The sequence below is a fragment of the Stegostoma tigrinum genome, chromosome 12, assembly GCF_030684315.1.
Source record: "Stegostoma tigrinum isolate sSteTig4 chromosome 12, sSteTig4.hap1, whole genome shotgun sequence".
Classification (NCBI taxonomy): Eukaryota; Metazoa; Chordata; class Chondrichthyes; order Orectolobiformes; family Stegostomatidae; genus Stegostoma; species Stegostoma tigrinum.
The window spans coordinates 34,512,936-34,534,704 of record NC_081365.1 but is presented as its reverse complement, the minus strand read 5'-3'; the positions used below and the strand labels follow the sequence as shown (position 1 = coordinate 34,534,704).

Sequence of the window (21,769 nt, the reverse complement as noted above, 5' to 3'; positions counted from 1 at the left end):
AATGTGGACTTCACCAGTTTCAAAATCTCCCCTTTCCCTACTGCATCCCTCAACCAGCCCAGTTCGTCCCCTCCCCCCACTGCACCACACAACCAGCCCAGCTCTTCCCCCCCACCCACTGCATCCCAAAACCAGTCCAACCTGTCTCTGCCTCCCTAACCAGTTCTTCCTCTCACCCATCCCTTCCTCCCACCCCAAGCCGCACCCCCCGCTACCTACTAACCTCATCCCACCTCCTTGACCTGTCCGTCTTCCCTGGACTGACCTATCCCCTCCCTACCTCCCCACCTACACTCTCTCCACCTATCTTCTTTACTCTCCATCTTCGGTCCGCCTCCCCCTCTCTCCCTATTTATTCCAGTTCCCTCCCCCCATCCCCCTCTCTGATGAAGGGTCTAGGCCCGAAACGTCAGCTTTTGTGCTCCTGAGATGCTGCTTGGCCTGCTGTGTTCATCCAGCCTCACATTTTATTATCTTGGAATCAAAAGTGTAACAGGTCAAAGAGGGGAAAGAAAGCATGAAGACAGGTAAAACTGTGTCTTCTTAAATATCATGGGACATCGACCAATTTAATATAAAAGAGAGAGTGTTTTGGTTTATCTTCCTTATTTCACAATATTAAACAAAGAACGTTTTCCTCAGAATTTAATCATGTTGTTGCTTGGTGATTATGCCGTATCATTAACTTTAAAAGCAACTACCACAGAAGGCTGAGATTCAGCCTAAGCCTATATTTCTTTCAACTTAACCATGTGACATGTAATTACATCGTGACAGCACATAGTTACCTACAGCAAATGCAGAATTCCAGCTTTGCAATTTAGCCTTGTTTAATCTTAGCTTTTTTATCAAGAGTATTCCTGGAGGGTAGAATTTGTCTGTGGTGCAAAATGTGCTCATAATGGAAACATCTCATACCACAAACAATTTTGTCTTTTGTGCAACAGGAATGAAATGGTTGGATATAGGAATGTTCTGGTGATTTGACATCAGACACTTAGGACTAAAAATGTTCACTCCTTTTCCTCACCTGGTAACTACGGAACATATAAACTGCTTGAGATCGAAGCCAGATCTATACCCTTAACTTAATGAACATTAGAGATCAGAACAGACTCAATGTATATAAAGCTCTGACTTGTGATGAGAACGTATACTTGCTGAAATCGGCTTTTAGGCACCAAGTGTCAAATCACACATCTCAAATGTTAATCACCAAAGACTGTTAGAAGTTCAGTGCAATTCAGACTTGATTATCCCTCTGAACTCTGAAGAAGAAGAATTAGGAGTTGGAGAAGGCTGTTATTCCTCTTGAGCATGCTGCCACCTTTCATAGCTTTGACTAAAACTCCACTTTGGCCCCTGATCCTCATCACATTGACACCAATGTGCATAGTATTCCAACCTCACTTGTGTAATGCTGGTATCTATGCAATATTTTCAACTTCCCATTTTCCTGTGCGAGTGCGTGCAGCAGCGGAGGTAAGACGAACCTGGAAGACTGCAGCTAAGGTAAGGCAGTTTTTTAAAATTACTTACCAGTAGCGGGCAGCGGTGTTTTCTCTTTCACAGAAGGAGCGGGAGCAGCGGAGGAAATGACGAGGACCAGAGGGGCAGCCGGGAAGGAAAGCAGTGACCATATATATCAGCAAGGCGGCTAAACCCGAGACTCTACAACTGTAGTGTCTCCCAACCGCCCTCCTCCTCTAACCTAGTTAATAAGGGAAGGTTCATTCTAAACTTACTCTATTGAATATAAGTTTGTTATTAATTTTATAGCAACTTGAACTAAGCTTTCTACTTTAGTTCTGAGTGGGTGTTCAGATAAGTGGGGTTTGGATGCTAGGGCAGTTGCTTGCTCCTCCTGCAGAATGTGGCAGGTGGGAGACATGGCACACGTCTCCGCTGGCTACATCTGCGGGAAGTGCACCCAACTCCAGCTCCTTGAAAACCGTGTTAGGGAAAAGGAACTGGAGCTGGATGAACTACGGATCATTCGAGAGGCAGAGGGGGTAATTGAGAGGAGTTACCGGGAGTTGGTCACTCCTAAGGCTCAGGACAAGGATAGATGGGTTACAGTTAGGGGGAGGAAAGGGGACAGACAGACAGTGCAGAGATTCCCTGTGGGCATTCCCCTCAGGAATAAGTATACCGTTTCGGATACTGCTGGTGGGGGGGGGCGGGGATGACCTACCAGAGGAAAGCCATAGTAGGCAGTTCTCTGGCACTGAGCCTGACACTGTGGCAAAGAAGGGAAGGGGGCAGAATAGAAGAGTACACGTGGTAGGGGACTCGATAGTTAGGGGAATCGACAGGAGATTTTGTGGGCAAGATCGGGATTCCTGGAAGGTATGTTGCCTCCCTGGTGCCAGGGTCCGGGACGTCTCCGATCGGGCATATAAGGTTCTAAAAGGGGGGGGCGAACAGCCAGAAATCGTGTTACATATTGGCACTAATGATATAGCCAGAAAAAGGATTGAGGATATAAGAAGTGATTTCAGGGAGTTAGGATGGAAGCTGCAAAGCAGGACGAACAGAGTAGTGTTCTCTAGTTTACTACCGGTGCCACGAGATATTGAAGCGAGGAACAGGTAGCGGGCGCAGCTTAACACATGGCTACACAGCTGGTGTACGAGGGAGGGCTTCAGATATGTAGATAATTGGGATGCCTTCTGGGGAAGGTGGGACCTGTACAAGAAGGACGGGTTGCATCTGAACTGGAAGGGGACCAATATCCTGGGTGGAAGGTTTGCTCGAGTAGTTTGAGAGGGTTTAAACTAGTATGGCAGGGGGGCGGGAACCTGAGCTGTATACCGGAGGTGAGAGTTGATGCAGGTGAGGCAGTAGCAAGAGGTAGACCAGCTAATGGGAAGGATTTTCCTGGGAAGGAACCAAGGAATCAGTTAAAGTGTGTTTGCTTTATCGCAAGGAGTATCAGGAATAAAAGTGATGAACTTAGAGCATGGATCAGTACCTGGTGCTATGATGTTGTGGCCATAACAGAGACATGGGTTTCTCAGGGGCAGGAATGATTGCTGGATGTTCCAGGGTTTAGAGCATTTAAAAAGAATAGGGAGGGGATGTAGCACTACTAATCAGAGAGGGTATCACAGCTACAGAAGCTTCCTTTGTCGAGGAAGATCTGCCTACCGAGTCAGTATGGGTGGAAATTAGGAACAGCAAGGGAGGAGTCACCTCGTTAGGGGTTTACTACAGGCCCCCCAATAGCAGCAGGGAGATTGAAGAAAGCATAGGTCGGCAGATTTTGGAAAAGTGTGGACGTAGTAGGGTTGTTGTAATGGGTGACTTTAACTTTCCCAATATTGATTGGAACCTCCTTCGAGTAGAAGATTTGAATGGAGCTGTTTTTGTAAGGTGTGTTCAGGAGGGTTTCCTAACTCAGTACGTTGACAGGCCGACGAGGGGAGAGGCCATTCTAGACTTGGTGCTCGGAAACGAGCCGGGGCAGGTATCAGATCTTGTGGTGGGAGAGCATTTTGGTGATAGTGACCATAACTGCCTCACATTCTACATAGCTATGGAGAAGGAGGGGATTAGGCAAAATGGGAGGATATTTAATTGGGGAAGAGAAAACTATAATGCGATTAGACATGAGTTAGGAACCATGGACTGGGAGCAATTGTTCCATGGTAAAGGCACTATAGACATGTGGAGACTGTTTAAGGAACAATTGTTGCGAGTGATGAATAAATATGTCCCTCTGAGACAGGCAAGAAGGGGTAAGATAAAGGAACCTTGGATGACGAGAGCGGTGGAGTTTCTCGTCAAAAGGAAGAAGGTAGCTTACATAAGGTGGAGGAAGCTAGGGTCAAGCTCAGCTCTAGAGGATTACAGGCAGGCAAGGAAAGAGCTCAAAAATGGTCTGAGGAGAGCCAGGAGGGGGCACGAGAAAGGCTTGGCAGAACGGATTAGGGACAACACAAAGGCATTTTACACTTATGTGAGGAATAAGAGAATGGGTAAAGAAAGAGTAGGGCCGATCAGGGATAGCATAGGGAACTTGTGTGTGGAGTCTGAGGAGGTAGGGGAAGCCCTAAATGAGTTTTTTGCTTCTGTCTTTACGAAAGAAACGAACTTTGTAGTGAATGAAACCTTTGAAGAGCAGGTGTGCATGCTGGAATGGATAGAGATAGAGGAAGCTGAAAATTTTGTCAAACATTAAGATTGACAAGTCGCCAGGCCCGGACCGGATTTGTCCTCGGCTGCTTTGGGAAACGAGAAATGCAATTGCTTCACCACTTGCGAAGATCTTTGCATCCTCGCTCTCCACTGGAGTCATACCCGAGGACTGGAGAGAGGCAAATGTAACTCCTCTCTTCAAGAAAGGAAATAGGGAAATCCCCGGCAATTACAGACCAGTAAGTCTCACGTCTGTCGTCTGCAAGGTGTTAGAAAGGATTCTGAGGGATAGGATTTATGACCATCTGGAAGAGCATGGCTTGATTAAAAGCAGTCAACACGGCTTTGTGAGGGGCAGGTCATGTCTCACAAACCTTAGAGTTCTTTGAGGATGTGACTAGAAAAGTTGATGAGGGTTGAGCTGTGGATGTGGTGTATATGGACTTCAGCAAGGCATTTGATAAGGTTCTCCATGGAAGGCTCATTCAGAAGGTCAGGAGGAATGGGATACAGGGGAACTTAGCTGTCTGGATACAGAATTGGCTGGCCAACAGAAGACAGCAAGTGGTAGTAGAAGGAAAATATTCTGCCTAGAAGTCAGTGGTGACTGGTGTTCCACAGGGCTCTGTCCTTGGGCCTCTACTGTTTGTAATTTTTATTAATGACTTGGATGAGGGGATTGAAGGATGGGTCAGCAAGTTTTCAGATGACACAAAGGTTGGAGGTGTCGTTGACAGTATAGAGGGCTGTTGTAGGCTGCAGGGAGACATTGACAGGATGCAGAAATGGGCTGAGAGGTGGCAGATGGAGTTCAACCTGGATAAACGTGAGGTGATGCATTTTGGAAGGTCGAATTTGAAAGCTGAGTTCAGGATTAAGGATAGGATTCTTGGCAGTTTGGAGGAACAGAGGGATCCTGGTGTGCAGATACATAGATCCCTTAAAATGGCCACCCAAGTGGACAGGGTTGTTAAGAAAGCATATGGTGTTTTGGCTTTCATTAACAGGGGGATTGAGTTTAAGAATCGTGAGATCTTGTTGCAGCTCTATAAAACTTTGGTTAGACCGCACTTGGAATACTGCATCCAGTTCTGGTCGCCCTATTATAGGAAAGATGTAGATGCTTTGGAGAGGGTTCAGAGGAGGTTTACCAGGATGCTGCCTGGACTGGAAGGCTTATCTTATGAAGAGAGGTTGACTGAGCACGGACTTTTTTCATTGAAGAAAAAGGAGGAGGAGAGGGGACCTAATTGAGGTATACTAGATAGAGTTGATAGCCAGAGACTATTTCCCCGGGCAGGAATGGCTAACACGAGGGGTCATAGTTTTAAGCTGGTTGGAGGAAAGTATAGAGGGGATGTCAGAAGCGGGTTCTTTACACAGAGTTGTGAGAGCATGGAATGCGTTGCCAGCAGCAGTTGTGGAAGCAAGGTCATTGGGGTCATTTAAGAGACTGCTGGACATGCATATGGTCACAGAAATTTGAGGGTGCATACATGGGGATCAATGGTTGGCACAACATCGTGGGCTGAAGGGCCTGTTCTGTGATGTTCTATGTGCTATGTTCTATGCAACATTGGGAGCAGTAATGTGTTGAAACTGTGTGGAGATGTAGGAACACAGCAGACCAGGCTGCATCAGAGGAGCAGGAAAGATGATGTTTCAGGTCAGGACCCGTCTTCAGAAATGGGTGAGGGGAAAGGGGCTCTGAAATAATTAGGGGCGGTGGGAGCAGGTAGATAGTGGAGGGGATAGGGTGGGAGAGAAGACGGACAAGTCAAGGAGGCAGGGATGAAGCTAGTAAAAGGTGAGAGTGTAGGTAAATAGTGATGGGGACTGGTCAGCGAGGTGGTGGTGGGGGGGGGGGGGGGAAGAGCTGATAGGTGGAGGGAAGACGGACAGGTCAATGAGGTGGGAATGAGAGGGAGGATTCATCATGGGATGAGGTTGAGGGTAGGGAGATTTTGACACAATTGGGTTGTAGGCTTCCAAGGTGGAATATGAGGTGCTGATCCTCCAGTTTCCAGGTGGCATCATTGTGACACTGCAGGAAGCCCAGGATGGACGTGACATCCAGGGAGTGGGAGGGGGAGCTGAAGTGGTTCAATTACTGGGAGGTGCAGTCATTTGTTGTGAACCAAGCGTAGGTGCTCCACAAAGCGATCTCCAAGCCTCGAAACTGATATCTATTTCAAGCCCACCAACTCTCACAGCTCTCTAGGCTACACCTCCTCTCACCCGCCTTCTTGCAAGAATGCAATCCCCTACTCCCAGTTCCTCCGCCTCTGCCCCCAAGATGAGGCATTCCACTTCTGAACATCCTAGATGTCCTCATATTTCAAGGACCGCAACTTACCCCCCCTCCCCCACCTCAGTGGTTGAAAATTCCCTTGACCGCATCTCTTGCGTTTCCCGCACCTCAGCCCTCATACGCCCTCCCTGCAATAAAAACAAAGACAGAATTCCCCTTGTCCTCACGTATCACCCCATTAACCTCCAAATTCTATGCATCATTCACCACCACTTCCGCCACCTGCAATCTAACCCCACAACGAAGGATATATTTCACTCCCCACCCTTACCTGCCTCCAGAGGGACTGCTCTCTCCGTGACCCCTTTGTCCGCTCTACACTCCCCCAAAAGCCCCACCACCCCCAGAACTTTTCCCTGCAACCACAGGAGGTGCTATGCCTGCCTCCATAACTACACCCCCGCCACCCCAGGCCCCCAAAAACCCTTCCACATCAAGATATTCACCTATAGATCCACTAGTGGTCTACTGCATCCTCTGTTCCCGACGTGGCTCCCTCTATGTCGGAGAGACCATACGGAGGCTCAGAGACGGCTTGGTCAGTGAGGCGGGAGGAACAGATAGGTGGGAGATAAGTCCCCACTTCATTGACCTGGCTGCCTAACGGCTTCTCCCACCTCACTGAATAATTCCCCACACCTACACTCACCTTTACTAGAAGGGATGTGGCAGTTCTGAGGAAGGGTCACCAGACCCGAAACGTAAACTGTTTTCTCCTTCACAGATGCTAATTGGACCTGCTGAGCTTTTCCAGCAACTTTGCTTTTGTTCTCACCTTTAGTACCTTCATCCCTGCCTCCTTGACTTGTCCGTCTTCTCTCCCACCCTATCTGCTCCACTCTCTACCTGCTATCACTGCCACTCCTCTTTCTATTTATTTCAGAGCCCCCTCCCCTTCCCCCTTTCTGAAGGGGGGACCCGACCCAAAACGTCAGCTTTCCTGCTCCTCTAATGCTATGTCCTGCTATGTTCCTCCAGCTCCACACTGTGTTGATAGTAATCAGGCTGTTAATGCCTCGCTAACATAGCTGGATCTCAGACTCCAGCATCGACAGTTATTACTAACTTTGAATGTGTTGATAGTAATGCTTTTCCTAGAATTCAAATTTAAACATCACAGACTTTGCACTGAAGGCCCAACTCTTTGAACATTCAGCTGGCAGCACTATAATTCCCTGCTAAAGCTCATTTGATTCTTCAACTCCATATTGCTTCTTTATTGTAAAGTCTAAGTTACTTTAAATAAAATTTTGTTTTGTCCAGCGAATTAATAAATCCAATGTACTAATTCTTTTCTGTTAGACAATTTCCATTACAATAAACTGTGATCATGTTTTTCTCCAGTTGAGAATTTGAAAGTTATAAAACAGACTTGTTATCAAATGTGGACATCTCTTTATTGAATTAAGGAAAAATAATTACTCAACAAATTGTTCATCCAAGTCCAAACTGCTACGTACATACTTAAACTTTTCCAATGCACAACCTCGTAACATCTTTGATTCTAATTCTGTGCTAACATCACAATTGTCTATGACAGCTAACTAACAGGTGAATGATTCATTCTCACTCATTAATTTATGGCTTTTCTTTTACTTTAACATTGATTCTGTTTGCAAACTAGGGGAAGCTGCTGGTGAAATTCAATTAAACAACACAATATTATCCAAACAACATTACACACCTTCGAGCATCATAATTCACAGAAGAGTAGAAGCAGCGACTTCAAGTACTGGCCTTTATGAACCTTTATGTTTTGATTGTCCTTTGCTGGTGGACAGTAGTATAGACTATGCTTCAATATTCTGACATCAACAAGACTTGATCAGTATAGGGTAACACTGTTACATTGCAAAACTTCATATTCTGCTATTATAAATGTGTGATAGTTACAATTTTTATAAAAAAAGAGATTTTGAGCAGTTTGAATACCCAGAAGGAAATGCAAGAAAGATTACATTTCAATTATGTTTTCTGCCATCACTGCTCTCATCTTTCCACCCAGAGTGAAAACGGAACACAAAGCTCACGTTTCCAGCCCCCTTCAGAAGAGGAGAATTGGATTTGAAAAGTTGTCTGTTTCTCCTTTCAGATATTGCCAGACCTGAGTTTCTCCAGCAATTTATTTTTCTGAAAATCTTAAATCCACACTCCTCTAAACAGAGAGGGAAGGCAACATGCTAATTACATTAATCTAACGCCTAGTTTACCAACACCAGATTTCCTATGACCCAAGCTTGAAAAAGTCCTCATCATCTGTCAAAGACTAAACTACCTGTGCTCCCACCGGACCAGAAACACATTGCTCCTGTATTGTAGTTACATAGGTGCTATTGTCTGCCTTTTGAGAGTCCCTCATATACAGACGTTAGCCTTTAATCTTAATCATGTTTTTATGTTCAAAGCAGCAAAACAAAATAGTACATTCAAAGGAACTAGAGTCCATTATACTAAAGCTACAGGCTTCGATTAGTCATAGATGGGATCTCAGGTTTCAGGCTGTTAATGCCTCGCTAACATAGCCCAAGTTAAACTTGAATTTGCTGCCTAGGACAGAGGTCTATATATGCATGACAATGAGTTTCTTTCTCAATAATTAAATGTTAAAAGTTTGGATCATGAAAGTGTTAAATACTTTAAATAATTGGAGATAGGTGTTAAGATGTTAAACATTTGGTTCAAGTGGTGGTCCTGTGGATACTTTTATATATAAAAAGAGTCTTCGTTAATCAGAAACTCAATTTGCCACTCCATGTGCATCAAATAGAAGTTCTCATACTGTTTCTCTGCACAGTCATGTTAGGAATCACTGATGTGAAGCTGAAGCAGCAACTGCAGTCCAGGACAAATGTCTCATAACTTTGATTGCAGTGGACAGGCTTGCATTAGGGTCTTGATAATTAATTGAATAATCCTTTAGAGTCAAGGGATATGGTTTTCACATCAAAATCAAAGAGATTGTGGAATATTGCTCCCACACCTTTAGCAAAGATCTGAATTCCAATCAATGAAAATGGAATTTGACTTTCTCCACTCACTCTAAATTGAAGATGGGAACTGTAGCTCACTGCATACTCTGACAGCCCTGAAACGTGTGAAAAAAGTGATCCAAGCCAAAAGCTGTGGAAGAGGTAACAAAGCGTGGAGCTGGATGAACACAGGAGGCCAAGCAGCATCTTAGGAGCACAAAAGCTGATGTTTCAGGCCTAGACACTTCATCAGAAAGAGGGCTCTACAGCAAGAGAGCAGTGAACAAACCTTGCAGCTAATTCTGATAGTTTCAATCTAGTGTTCGGGAGCTCCAATTCCATTGGTTATTTCCTCACACAGACATGCAGAACAAACTTGTGGATTGGTGCACTGATCGATACCTTGTGAAAGACTGACTACCTTGGAACGCAGCTCATGGTGTAGAAGATAGAATCTCAAAAGGAATTTGGCCAATGTTCTGGAATCCAATGATGTTTTGTTTTTGCAAGGTTCAAAGCAATGCACATTAGCACAACGAAGGGAAGGATCTGCCCAACCAATCGGCCCTGCCCCACATTGTTACAGTGCAATTTCTGCAACCATCTTCTGTGCTACCATACCAGGGTCTCTAAACTTTTTTTATGCTGCACAGCCAATTAATTGAAATATGTAGACCTCTTAGCCTTAGCCCAAATGGGGAAGAAACTCTGAAAAGTTCTCGTTACCACAGTGACTGATTTCATAATCATTTCTCATAATTATTGCATCACACAATGTTAGGTAAGAAAAATAAATAAACTAAGGAAAATCCGCATGTACTAGAAATACATAACTGGGTAATGAGAAAAAAAGCTGGTTGATTGGAGACGTGAGAAGCAAGGACAGAAGACCTGGATGTGGTTTTAAATGAATGTTTTATGTCTGTCTTCACAAAAGACAGGAACAATGTGGATCTCATCGTTAATGGATTCCGGCTTCTGCAGTTTTTGTCCTGTTTCTAATTCAATATCATTTCAGGGATCTATGGACATGGACTCCAAAGTTCATCTACAAATATCCAAAACATTGACTTCTCCTTTCCCCCCCAAGCTAAACAAACAGGAGGCTGGAAGAACATAGCAACCCAGGCAGCATAGATCCCTGAAAACAGCAGATCAGTTAAAGAGAGGTCTTTTTTATTCAATGTGTCACTAGCATAATCAACATGTATTGTTCATCTTTAACTCTGGTCGGATGCAGCCTTGATGTCAAGGGCTGCCACTCACGTTACTTCTCTTGTTCATGTTTGGACCAAAGCTGTGGAGGTCAGGAGCTGAGTGGCCCTGGTGGAACCCAAACTGGGTGTTATTGAGCAGGTTATTTCTGAGCAAGTGCTGCTTGATAGCACTATTGATGGCATCTTCCATCACTTTACTGATGGAGAATATATTCGTTGGGCGATAATTGGCTGGGTTGGATTTGTCCTGCTTTTTTTTTTGAGTGCAGGACATATCTCAGCAATTTTCCACATTGATCGGGTAGATACCAGTGTCGTAACTGTAGTGTAACAGCTTGGCTAAGGGAGCAGCAAGTTCTGGAGCGCAGTCTTCAGGACTGTTACTGGTATGTTGTCAGGGCCTATACCCTTTGAAGTGTACAGCATCCAACAGTTTCTTGATAATAACATGCAGAGAATTGAATTGGCTGAAGACTGGTACCAGTAATGCTGGGGACCAGTGGACAAGGCCGAGGTTGATCATCGACTCAGCACTTCGGGCTGAAGATTGCCGCGAAAGCTTCAGCACTATCTTTTGCAGTGATATGCTCGGCTCTTCCATCATCGAGGATGGGAATATTTGTGGAGCCTCCTTCTACAGTGAGTTGTTTAATCATCCTCCACCATTCCCAACTGGATGCAGCAGGACTGCAGACTTTAGATCTGATCCACTGTTTGTAAGATCACTTAACTTGATCTATCACTTCCTGCTTATGCTGTTTGGCATGCATGTAATCCTGCTCCATGGCTTCAATAGGTACATACCTCATCTTCAGGTATGCCTGGTGCTGCTCCTGGCATGCCCTCCTGTGGTCTCCATTGAACCACGGTTGATCCCCTGGATTGATGGTAATGGTTGAGTGGGGGATATGCCAGGCCATGAGGTTACAGATTGTGCTGAAGAACAATTCTGTTCCTGTTGATGGCCCACAGCACCTCACGGATGCCCAGTTTTGAGTTGCTAGATCAGTGCGAAGTCTGTCCCATTTAGCACGGTGATAGTGCCACACAACACGATGGCAGTTATTCTCAAAAGTGAAGGTGGGACTTCATCTCCACAAGGACTGTGCAATGGTCACTCTTACCAATACGGTCATGGACAAACGCATCTGCAGTTAGCAGATTGGTAAGGATGAGGTTAAGTATGTTTTTCCCCCTTGTTGGTTCCCTCATGACCTGCCTCAGACCTAGTGTAGTGGCCATGTCCTTTAGGACCCAACCTGCTCGACCAGTAGTACTGCTGCTGAGCCACTCTTGAATGTGGACATTGAAATCCCCCATCCAGAGTATATTTCGTGCCCTTACCATTCTCAGTGCTTCCTCTAAATGTTGTTCAACATGGAGGAGTACTGATTCATCAGCTGAGGCAGGATGGTAGGTGGTAATCAGGTTTCCTTGCCCATGTTCAACCTGAAGCCATGAGACTTCATGGGTTCCACAGTCAATATTGAGGACTCCCAGAGCAACTCTCTCCAGACTGTATACCACAGTGCACCACCTCTGCCAGTGAAACAGGGCCCTTCCAGGGACGGTGACGGTGGTGTCTGGGACATTGTCTGTAAGGTATGGTTCCACGAGTACGACTATGTCAGGCTGTTACTTGACTAGATCATGAGACAGCTCTCCCAATTTGGCACTAGTCCCCAGGTGTTAGTAATGAGGACTTTGTAGGGTTAATAGGGCTTTCTGCCTTTGTCTTTTTCGGTGCTTAGATCGATGCCAGTTTCTGTCTGGTTTCATTTCTTTGCGACTTTGTAGTGGTTGGTACAACTGAATGGTTTGCTGGGCCATTTCAGGGGCTTTAGGAATCGACCACATCTCCTGTGGATCTGAAGTCACATGTAGTCCAGGCCAGGCAGCAATGGCAGATTGTTTTTCCCCTAAAAAGGAAATCAGTGAGCCAGACAGGCTTTTCCAATAATCAGCAACAATTTCATGGTAATCCGCAGAATCGTAATTCCACTTGTTTTTTAAATTGAATTCAAATTCCACCACCTGCAGTGGCAGGATTTGAACCTGGGTCCCCAATACATTATCTGAGTCAATGGGTTAGTAGTCTAGCAATAATACCACTAGGCCATTGACTTCCTTAATTTGCTCTCTCTTGTTATGATAAAGACGGTTGGTTTGGAAAGTGCTGTCAAACAAGATTTAGTAAATTGCTGTAATGTATGTTGTAGATGGTACACAGAGCTGCCATTATGTACCAGTACTGTGGGGATGTAAATGTAGAAGATGGTGGAAGGCTACAGAACAACTGCACTGCTTCGTCCTAGAAAATGTTGAGCTGAGAGTGTAATTAAAATTGTGTTCATCTTTCATCTAGGCCTATGGACAGTATTCCATTACACCCTCATCTTCCCTTTGTACATAAAAGGGCAGGGTCTAGGGGCGTTCAAGAGATTATTTATACATTGCAGAATTCCCATGTCCTTAACTTCAGACCTGTTCTTGAAGCCACAACAATTATGTTTCTGGTCAACAGTAAGCCTCAGGATGTTAATGGTGGGAGTTTAGGCAGTGGTAATACCATCAAACACCAAGAGAAAATGATTAAATTTTCCTTGTTGGAGATGGTCATTGCCTGGCACATGTTTGTAGAAATTAATTTCTTCACAGGATGTTGGAGTTAATGGATAGACAGACGTTTATTGTCCATTCCTAACTGCCCTCATGAAGCTAGTAGTGAGCCTCCTTCTTGAACAATCATCCTAGGAGCGTAAATACAGGCAGGGTGCTGTTAGGAAGTTCCAGGGTATTGGCCAAGTGACTGTGAGAGAACAGTGATAATGTTTCAATTCAAAATTGAGATACTTATAGGGAACTTTACAGCTGGCTGTGTTCCTACGTATCTGCTGCCCTTGTCCTTGTAAGTTGTAGAGATCGCAAGTTTGGAAAGTGCTGTTGAAAGAGTGTCAGCGAGTTGCTGCAATGCATCCTGTGGGTGGTACACTGGTGCCACAGTGCAACAGTGGTTAGGGAAAGAGGATTTTGATGGTGGTGGATTGGATGCAAATCAAGAGGGCTGCTTTGTCCGAGATGAAAATGAGCTTCTTGACTATTGTTGGGGCTGCACTCATCCAGATACGTGGGGGAGTATTCCACCACAGTCCTGACTTGTGCCTCGCAGCTGGAAGACAAGCAAGGTGAGTCAAGAGGAAAGTTATTCACAACAGGAATCCTAGCCTCTGACCTGCTGTTGTAACAACTGTATGTGGCTGATTCAGTTCAGCTTCTCATGAATGGTAACTCACAGATGTTGACGGTGGAGATTTAGTATAATGATGCCATTGAAAATGTCAATGGAAATGGTTAGATTCTCTTGTATTTGGGATTGTTATTGCATGGTAATCATGTGGTACAAATGTTAATTGCCTCATGTTCAGCTTTTGCTGTAGATGGTGCTGAAGATTGCAATCATCCTCACTTCTGACTTTATGATGGACAGGAGGTTACTGATGAAGCAGCTGAAGATGGTTGGCTCTAAGACATTACTCTGAGGAACTCCTACAGAGATGTCCTGGAGCTGACATCATTGTCTTTCGGCAACCACAATCATCTTTCTTCACGCCAGGTACACTCTGTCCAGCAGAAAGTCTCTCCTTGTCCCTGCAGCGCTCCCATTCCTCTGCCAATTCCATTCTGGTTTTGTTAGTTTCTTGATGCCATACACCCTGCCAGCAAAGACAGTCACTACTATCTCACCTCTGGAGTTCAGCTCTGTTGTCCAGTTTGGACCAAAGTGATAATGAGTCAAATGGTCCCAGCAGAATCCAAACAGAGTGTCAGGTTAAAAGTTCAGATGGAGATAGTCAGTGAAGTACCTGACGTCTCTGTATTTTGATTACAGAAATCAAATGTGGTGGATAGAAAGGAAATTCTTGCAGCATTAAGTTAGAAATGAAAGAGTTAAGATAGCAGTGATACTTCACAGGGGCTGAGCACCTCTGAAGGATATTGTTGGGAAATGGGTTGACTTTTTGCAATGTATGTTAAGACTTCTAAGAAAAATGTTTTAGATATAGTGTTTCCTTTCATTCTTGTGTGTTCTTTTGTTAAAAAAATTTGGTCTTTGAATACAGATTGTCATCAGGAGCCTACAAGGAACCCACGTGGTCCAGCTTTTCTAATCTTTGACTACTACTTGCAGTCATGGACACTCTCCAACCTGTGGAAGTAGTTTCTCCCCATCTATCACATACGTTTCCTTCATATTTTGAAGACACTGATCAAATCATAGCTTACCCTTCTGAATTCCAGGGAATATAAGCACACATTGTACAACCTTATTGTAATTTAATGATTGGGAGTCAAGACACCGTGCTGGGAAATGTACACAGCATTTCTCTTTGAAGCTACAGATTCTTCTAAAGGTCTGGCTCCCAGGCTGCTCAAAGTTTCCAGCTGTGGTCTACCCCAGGTTTTGTACAGTTTAAGCATGACTCCTCACTCCTTGTATTCTTGCCCTGTGCATATACAGACTAACATTCCATTGGCCTAATGGATTATTATTTGTACCTATTGATGGCACTTTGATGGGTTACAAGCTGGTTCATTAGTGTTTTAAATTGACACGTTATGGAAACAGGTGCAAACCTGATGACAAAATGTTTGCCTACACTGAAACCCATTTGCTGTAGTTTTTCATTTAATTCATATCACTTCATGCTTTCATACTTGCAGACATTGCTTACAAATCCCACATTTACTATCATTAGCAAACTTGGATATATTGCTTTTTATCCTGTCATCCAAGTCACCAAAAAAAAGGGTGAATAATTGAAGCCCCCACACAAGCCAGATCCTGCCAGAGACAGCTGCTGCTTATTTCTCTGCTGTCTGTCTCCTGCCATTCAGCCATTTTCTTAACCAACCCAACTTCTGTCACAACTCTACAAGGTTGTATGCAGGGCCTTATGGCACAATGGTAGCCTTTTTATTCATTTATGGGACATCAGCACCACTGGCCATTTATTGCCCATCCCTGTTAAGAGTCAGCCACATTGCTGTGGGTAGGAAGCCACATGTATGCTAGACTAGGTGAAGTTAGTAGTCTCCTTCCTTAAAGGGCATTAGCAAACCCAAAGGGTTTTTTTCCCCCCTGACAATTGACAATGGTTTCTGGTCATTATTAGATTCTTAATTCCACCCTTCACTGTACACCATGGTGCCCCTACATCAGAACTAGCAGGTCCAGGTTCAAGTCTCACTTGCCCTGGAATCATGTAACATGTCCAAATAGGCTGATTAAAAATAAATACAAAGTAGTATTGCTAACTCAGCATCAATCTGTGCAACGGACTATCGCAAAGCAGAGACGAAAAGCATCCATCACAGCCAAATGAATCTGTCACAGGAATCTTTTAAAGACCACGTGTACTCAATTATTTATTCATTCAAGAAATCTGAGCATCACTGTCAAGGCCAGTATTTATTGCACATCCCTGATGGCCCCCGAGAAAGATGAATTGCTCTAAACAGATTTGGAAAGTGATTAGAAAGATTGTGACAGTAAAAACTGCAGATGCTGGAGTCAAAGATAACAGTGTGGAGCCGGAGGAACACAAGAGGCCAGGCAGCAAAGGAGCAGGAAAGTTGATGTTTCGGATTGGGACCCATCTTCAGAAATGGGGAGTTGGGTGGGGAGCTCAGAGATAAAATAGACAGAGGAGGGGTGATGCTGGGGAATAGTAGGTGGGATGGTGATAGGTGAGTGCAGGTAGGGAGTGGTGGGGAATAGTCAGTGAGGTGGGAGGGGCGGATAGGTGGGAGAGAAGATGGACAGGTTCTATCAGGTCAAGGAGGTGGGGATGAGAAGCTTTTGAAACTGGAAAAAATTAACATTTTGGCCATTGGGCTGTAGGCTCCCAAAGCAAAAAAAAAGAGGTGCTGCTCCTTCAGTTTCCGGGTGGTGTCATTGTGGCACTGGAGGCGGCCCAGGATGGACATATCACCCAGGGAGTGGGAAGTGGGAGCTGAAATGGTTCACGACTGGAAAGGTGTTGTTGTTTGACATGAACAGAGCGCACTTGCTCTACAAAGCGATCTCCGAGCCTCCGCTTGGTCTCAACGAAGGAGAGGAGGCCACATCGGGATCAGGGAATGCAATGGACTACATTGATAGATGTGCAGGTGAACCCTTGTCTAATGTGGAAGGTTTGTTTGGTGCCTTGAATGGGGGAAGGTAGAGGGGTAGGTGGAGTACTTCTTGCAGCTGCAGGAAAAGGTGCCACGGGTGGTGTGGCTAGTGGGGGCTGTGGAGCAGACAAGGGAGTCACAGAGAAAGTGATCCCTGCGAAAGGCAGATAGGGGTGGGGAGGGAAATATCTCTTTGGTTGTGGGGTCAGATTGTAGGTGGCAGAGAACGATATGTTGGATACGGAGGTTGGTGGGATGATATGAAAGGACAAGAGGGCTTCTGTCTTTGTTTTTATTGCGGGGAGAGGGTATGAGGGCAGGGGTGCGGGAAACGCAAGAGCTGCGGTTGAGAGCATTTTCAACCACCAAAGGGGGAGAAGTTGCGGTCCTTGAAATGAGAGGACATCTGGATTGTTTGGGAATGGAATGCCCCACCTTGGCAACAGATACGGCACAGGTGGAGGAACTGGGAGTAAGGGATTGCATTTTTGCAGGAAGGTCGGTGAGAGAAGGTATAGTTTAGGTAGCTGTGGGAGTCATTGGGTTTGAAATAGATGTCAGTTTCAAGGAATGGAGATGGAGGGGTCCAGGAAGTAGAGGGAGGTATCAGAGATGGTCCAGGTAAATTTGAGGTTGTGGTGAAAGATGTTAGTAAAGTTGATGATCTGTTCAAGCTCCTCGTGGGAGCACAAGGCAGCACCAATACATTCGTCAATGTAGTGGAGGAAAAGGTGAGGGATAGTGCCACTATAGCAGCGGAAGAGGGAAAGTTTCACATATCCTACGAAGAGGCAGGCATCACTTGGGCCTATTAGGGTTCCCATGCTCCCCCCTCCTTAGTCTGTAGGAAGTGGTAGGAGGTAAAGGCAAAATTTGTTAAGGGTAAGGACAAAGTGTGGAGCTGGATGAACACAGCAGGCCCAGCAGCATCTCAGGAGCACGAAAGCTGACGTTTCGGGCTTAGGCCCTTCATCAGAAAAAAGGGTCTAGGCCCGAAACATCAGCTTTTGTGCTCCTAAGATGCTGCTGGGCCTGCAGTGTTCATCCAGCTCCACACTTTGTTATCTTGAATTCTCCAGCATCTGCAGTTCCCATTATCTCTGAAGGGTAAGGACAAGTTCTGTTAAGAGGATGAGGGTATCAGTGGAGGGGGACTGGTTGGACCTGCGGGAGAAGTAGTAGTGGAAGGCTTTTAGGCCATCTGCAAGTGTATGGATATCCAATCCCTGTAGTAAAGGTGAGGCGTTAGGTGCCAAGGAATTGGAAGTCTCAGCGGAAGCGGACGGTGTGGGGTGTGTCCCGGACTTAGTGGGGAGAAAACAGAGTGAAGGAAAGCAGTGATAAGGTCAGTGGGACAGGAGCAGGCTGAGACAATGGGTTGGCCAGGGAAGTCGGGTTTGGGGATTATGTGCCATCTTCAGTGTGAACCATCTTTTTTTGGGAGAGACTTTGAATAGTAGCAGCAGAGTCTAGCTCAGTTGCACTGTGTCACAGTCATTAAGATTTGTGTTCAGTATACCTGTCAATATTAGTCTTGAAGATTTCAACTAACTCACTATCCATGATCTCTTGCAGGGGAGCAAATTTCAGACTTCCACTAGCCTTTGTCATCAGAAATTGCTTCTTGATTTTATTCCTAAATATTGGTTCAAATTTTAAAATTGTGCTGTGTCAACTGGGATTTCTTCACTAGTGGATGAAACTTGTATGCATCTTCCCTATTCCAAGATCTACCAATCATGCACCTTAATTAGAATACCCCATAACCTTCTCAAAGCTTGGGAAGACTAGACAACAAGATTCATAGGTTAGTCATAATTTATCCTATTAAGTCCAAATGGAATTACAATGAATCTACACTGTTCCTCCCTAGACCAATATCTTTCCTGAAATACAGTGCACAAAGCTGAACACAGAACTTCACCTTGGTCTGATCAACAGATCTATACAACTGAAATGTCACTTCATTTTCTTGCAGCCCCATTGAGATTCAGTCCTTTGTTTTGATTACTATTTGTACCAGCAAAGTAATATGTCGTAATGTGTGATGTAGATATCCAATTCTCTGTTTCTCCACAGTCTCTCAACCTAAAGAAAAAAGTTCTAATTTATCTTAAATCCAGAGCAGATGACCTCACTTCCCGGCACTGGATATATCTGGCACTCAGTGATCCAAGATCTGTCCCTTTGCAACTTGCTACTTCCATCTATGCAAGAGTTTGATGCCTCCCAACATAATGTCATCTGTAATGAATATACCAATCTTTATTCCCTTATCCATGTCAAATTATATTACGAAAGTCAGGCAATCCAGTGCAGATTTCTGGGAACACTACATGCCAGATCCCACTCATTAGAGAAATAAGCCCTCCATCCAATCATGAACCCACACCACCCAGCTCTGTTGCAAACAAGAAATGTTAGAAGTTATAACTCAAAAGGGATTAATAATACAAATAAAAGATTCAAATGACATGTAGGCATTTTTAAATTGAATATTTTTCTAGTTTTTTTAAATTTTCCAATCTTTATGAAACTAGATGCAGTAGTCACTATGGCAACAGTAATAATGTTAATTTGACGTATTTTGTAGCTGTAAATTAAGTTAATCAGTCCCTTTAAGGATTGGTGCAACAAGATTGCTCTAACTTTTGAGATTTCAAAAAATGTTGGCACTGCTTGAATATTTAGACTAGTTAGCTAAATATCTTGTATAAGCAACCATTCGATCGACTGACAATGAGAATTACAAAATGCAGTCGCTTGAAACACGGTGCTCTGGGTTGCAATGGGCGTTAGAAATGCTGCTCACAGTTAAACTGAGACAAAGTTAAGGTGTCTTTACGCTGACAGGTAAAGTGCCACTGATAACCCTGAGGGATCGCACTGGTTCCGAACTTAAACTGCTGAGCGCGCGGTAGAAGTCTACGAAGCAGTTTCACCTCTTGGTTACTGATGTGCGCGAGTGGGGGCAGGGGTCGTTTTTATAATGAAACCCACTTCACTCAAAACAAAAGTGTTCTTATGTTCTACGATAAGTTTTTGTTTCAATTCTCATAGACGTCCTGAATCCCATTCCTGCAGCGCCATGCAATTTTAATACCTCTGCACCCAAGTGCCTCATGAAGAGAAACTTGGCTCAGTTGCTCACCGGACTCCCATCTCACAGTTCACAGACACCACTTCCCGCCAGCTTTCCACTCAGTATACCGTGCATTTTTTTGCACTTAACATCAACACCAGCCCCCGCCCCTTCCCCCTCTTTCTTACAGCAACTCTCCACGATCGGGCTGAAGTTGCAGCAGCAAGCAAATTAAATGTTAACCACCCCCTCCAAAGTCAAAGAAAATCTAACCATTTGTCACGTACACACAAAATCCTGAAATCTAACTATCCTACAAAGACCCACTAGACAGATACAAAGAAACAGGATCGATCCACGTTGAAAACGCCCAAGCCTGTCAAGACAAAAATAAAAACGTCTCCTTTTTCGTTTGTTCCCCCCCAAAACAACACGAAATCGCGTGAAAAAGGGGCTAACTGAGATCGAACACTTACTTCAGCATTTATCACGGCGATGGCTAGAAGGACAAAAAACGGAATACTTTTGAATACCTGTTCAAAACAAGAGGCAGATCATCAGTGCAACAAAATTATACTGCGGCCAGTATAGAGGAGATAAAAGCTGAAAAGAGGAGAATGCAGAATGACCGGCTTACCATCTTGCAACGATGATCGAGTTGAAATAGCTGCGTGTGCGTGTGTGCGTGTATTTGAGAGAGAGAGAGAGAGCGACAAGGATTTGATCCACACCAGGCACCCGGGGAGGGATAGGATTGGAAGGAAATTTGATCAGGACTCCGGGATTTAAAGCTGTCTCACAACCCTGTGACGTGGCTTGGAACAAACACTAAAACATCAGATTTACAACAAGCTTTACCAAAACCGTCCGCAAGCTGGAAGGTGAAACCTCACAGCTTCCAGCAGATCATATCCCTCACTCTCAGATGTGGCGAATTTGAGCCGATTTGGGCTTTTCTTGGGGTGGGGGGGCAGGGCAGGGGGGGGACTGAAGGAATAGCTGCAGGAATTTGCCGTCGTTATTGGAGGAATCGAGATCACCTGATCGTTTAAAGTTACGGAGAGAGGAATGAGAACAGTTTAGGGATTTCTTCGCCCCCACCCTAGTCTCGTAAATTAGTGCAGCCAGGCAGATAACGGGAAGGATTGAGAGGTCTGTGAAACACTGGGGCTTTTTCAATCTCGCTGCTTTCCCACAGCCTGGAATTGAAATAGTTAGCCTCATGAGAATTCTGTGCAGGCATCCTCTATTTTCCTTCAAGATTTTGCCATCTTTCTGTGATTCTGTCCCCCCGCCAGCCCGAATCACATTAGAGCAACTCTTTCCTAGGGCCGGCTGGATTTGAAGTATTTCTGTGTTCCAGTGTGACATTTTAAAACGGGAATCAATGGTATTTCACAATTCCTCCTCCCCCGCCTTTTTGGAAGAGATCAAAGCTGTAAAACCTTAAATCCGCTTTCTGAGAAGGTTCAAAGCTGTTACAAAAAAGCCTTGAACGTCGTCTTAGCACAAAGTTGCCAGAAATACTTTTCCTTTGCGTTAGTAACTTACAGAAAACCTTATAGATCACTATTAAATGTAAACAATAATTGTGAAAGTATTTAGCCAAGACCTGATGGCTTGGTACATTCTCCTGCTCTGTCCCTTGTTTCCACGTTGTAGGCAGATTTTTTTTCCTGCTTCATCGAATACAGACAAACTGATAATAGTTTGATTTATGTTTGAGAGGTTGACTTTTATGAGTTTGCTCACATCGTGTTCCCTGCCATCTTTCCTTTTCCTATTGATTACTGCAACGGTCAGGCCGATACTCTGTACACTTCGCCGTTCCCACAATTGAGGTTGGAAGCATCTGTTTGTTACTGAGTCACTG

At 44.7% G+C, this 21,769-nt stretch overlaps 1 protein-coding gene across 1 annotated transcript in view; it reads right to left on the bottom strand.

The window, feature by feature from the left end:
• fstl1b (follistatin-like 1b) overlaps nucleotides 1-20,845 on the bottom strand; it is a 125,156-nt gene extending 104,311 nt beyond the window's left edge. The window contains exons 1-2 of the mRNA XM_048540329.2: nucleotides 20,534-20,845; nucleotides 20,373-20,429 (exon numbers count right to left, since the gene is read on the bottom strand). Coding sequence (XP_048396286.2) covers nucleotides 20,373-20,429; nucleotides 20,534-20,536 — 60 coding nt within the window. The 5' untranslated portion in view covers nucleotides 20,537-20,845. The remainder of the gene's footprint in view (nucleotides 1-20,372; nucleotides 20,430-20,533) is intronic.
• Between the last annotated feature and the right edge of the window lie 924 nt (nucleotides 20,846-21,769).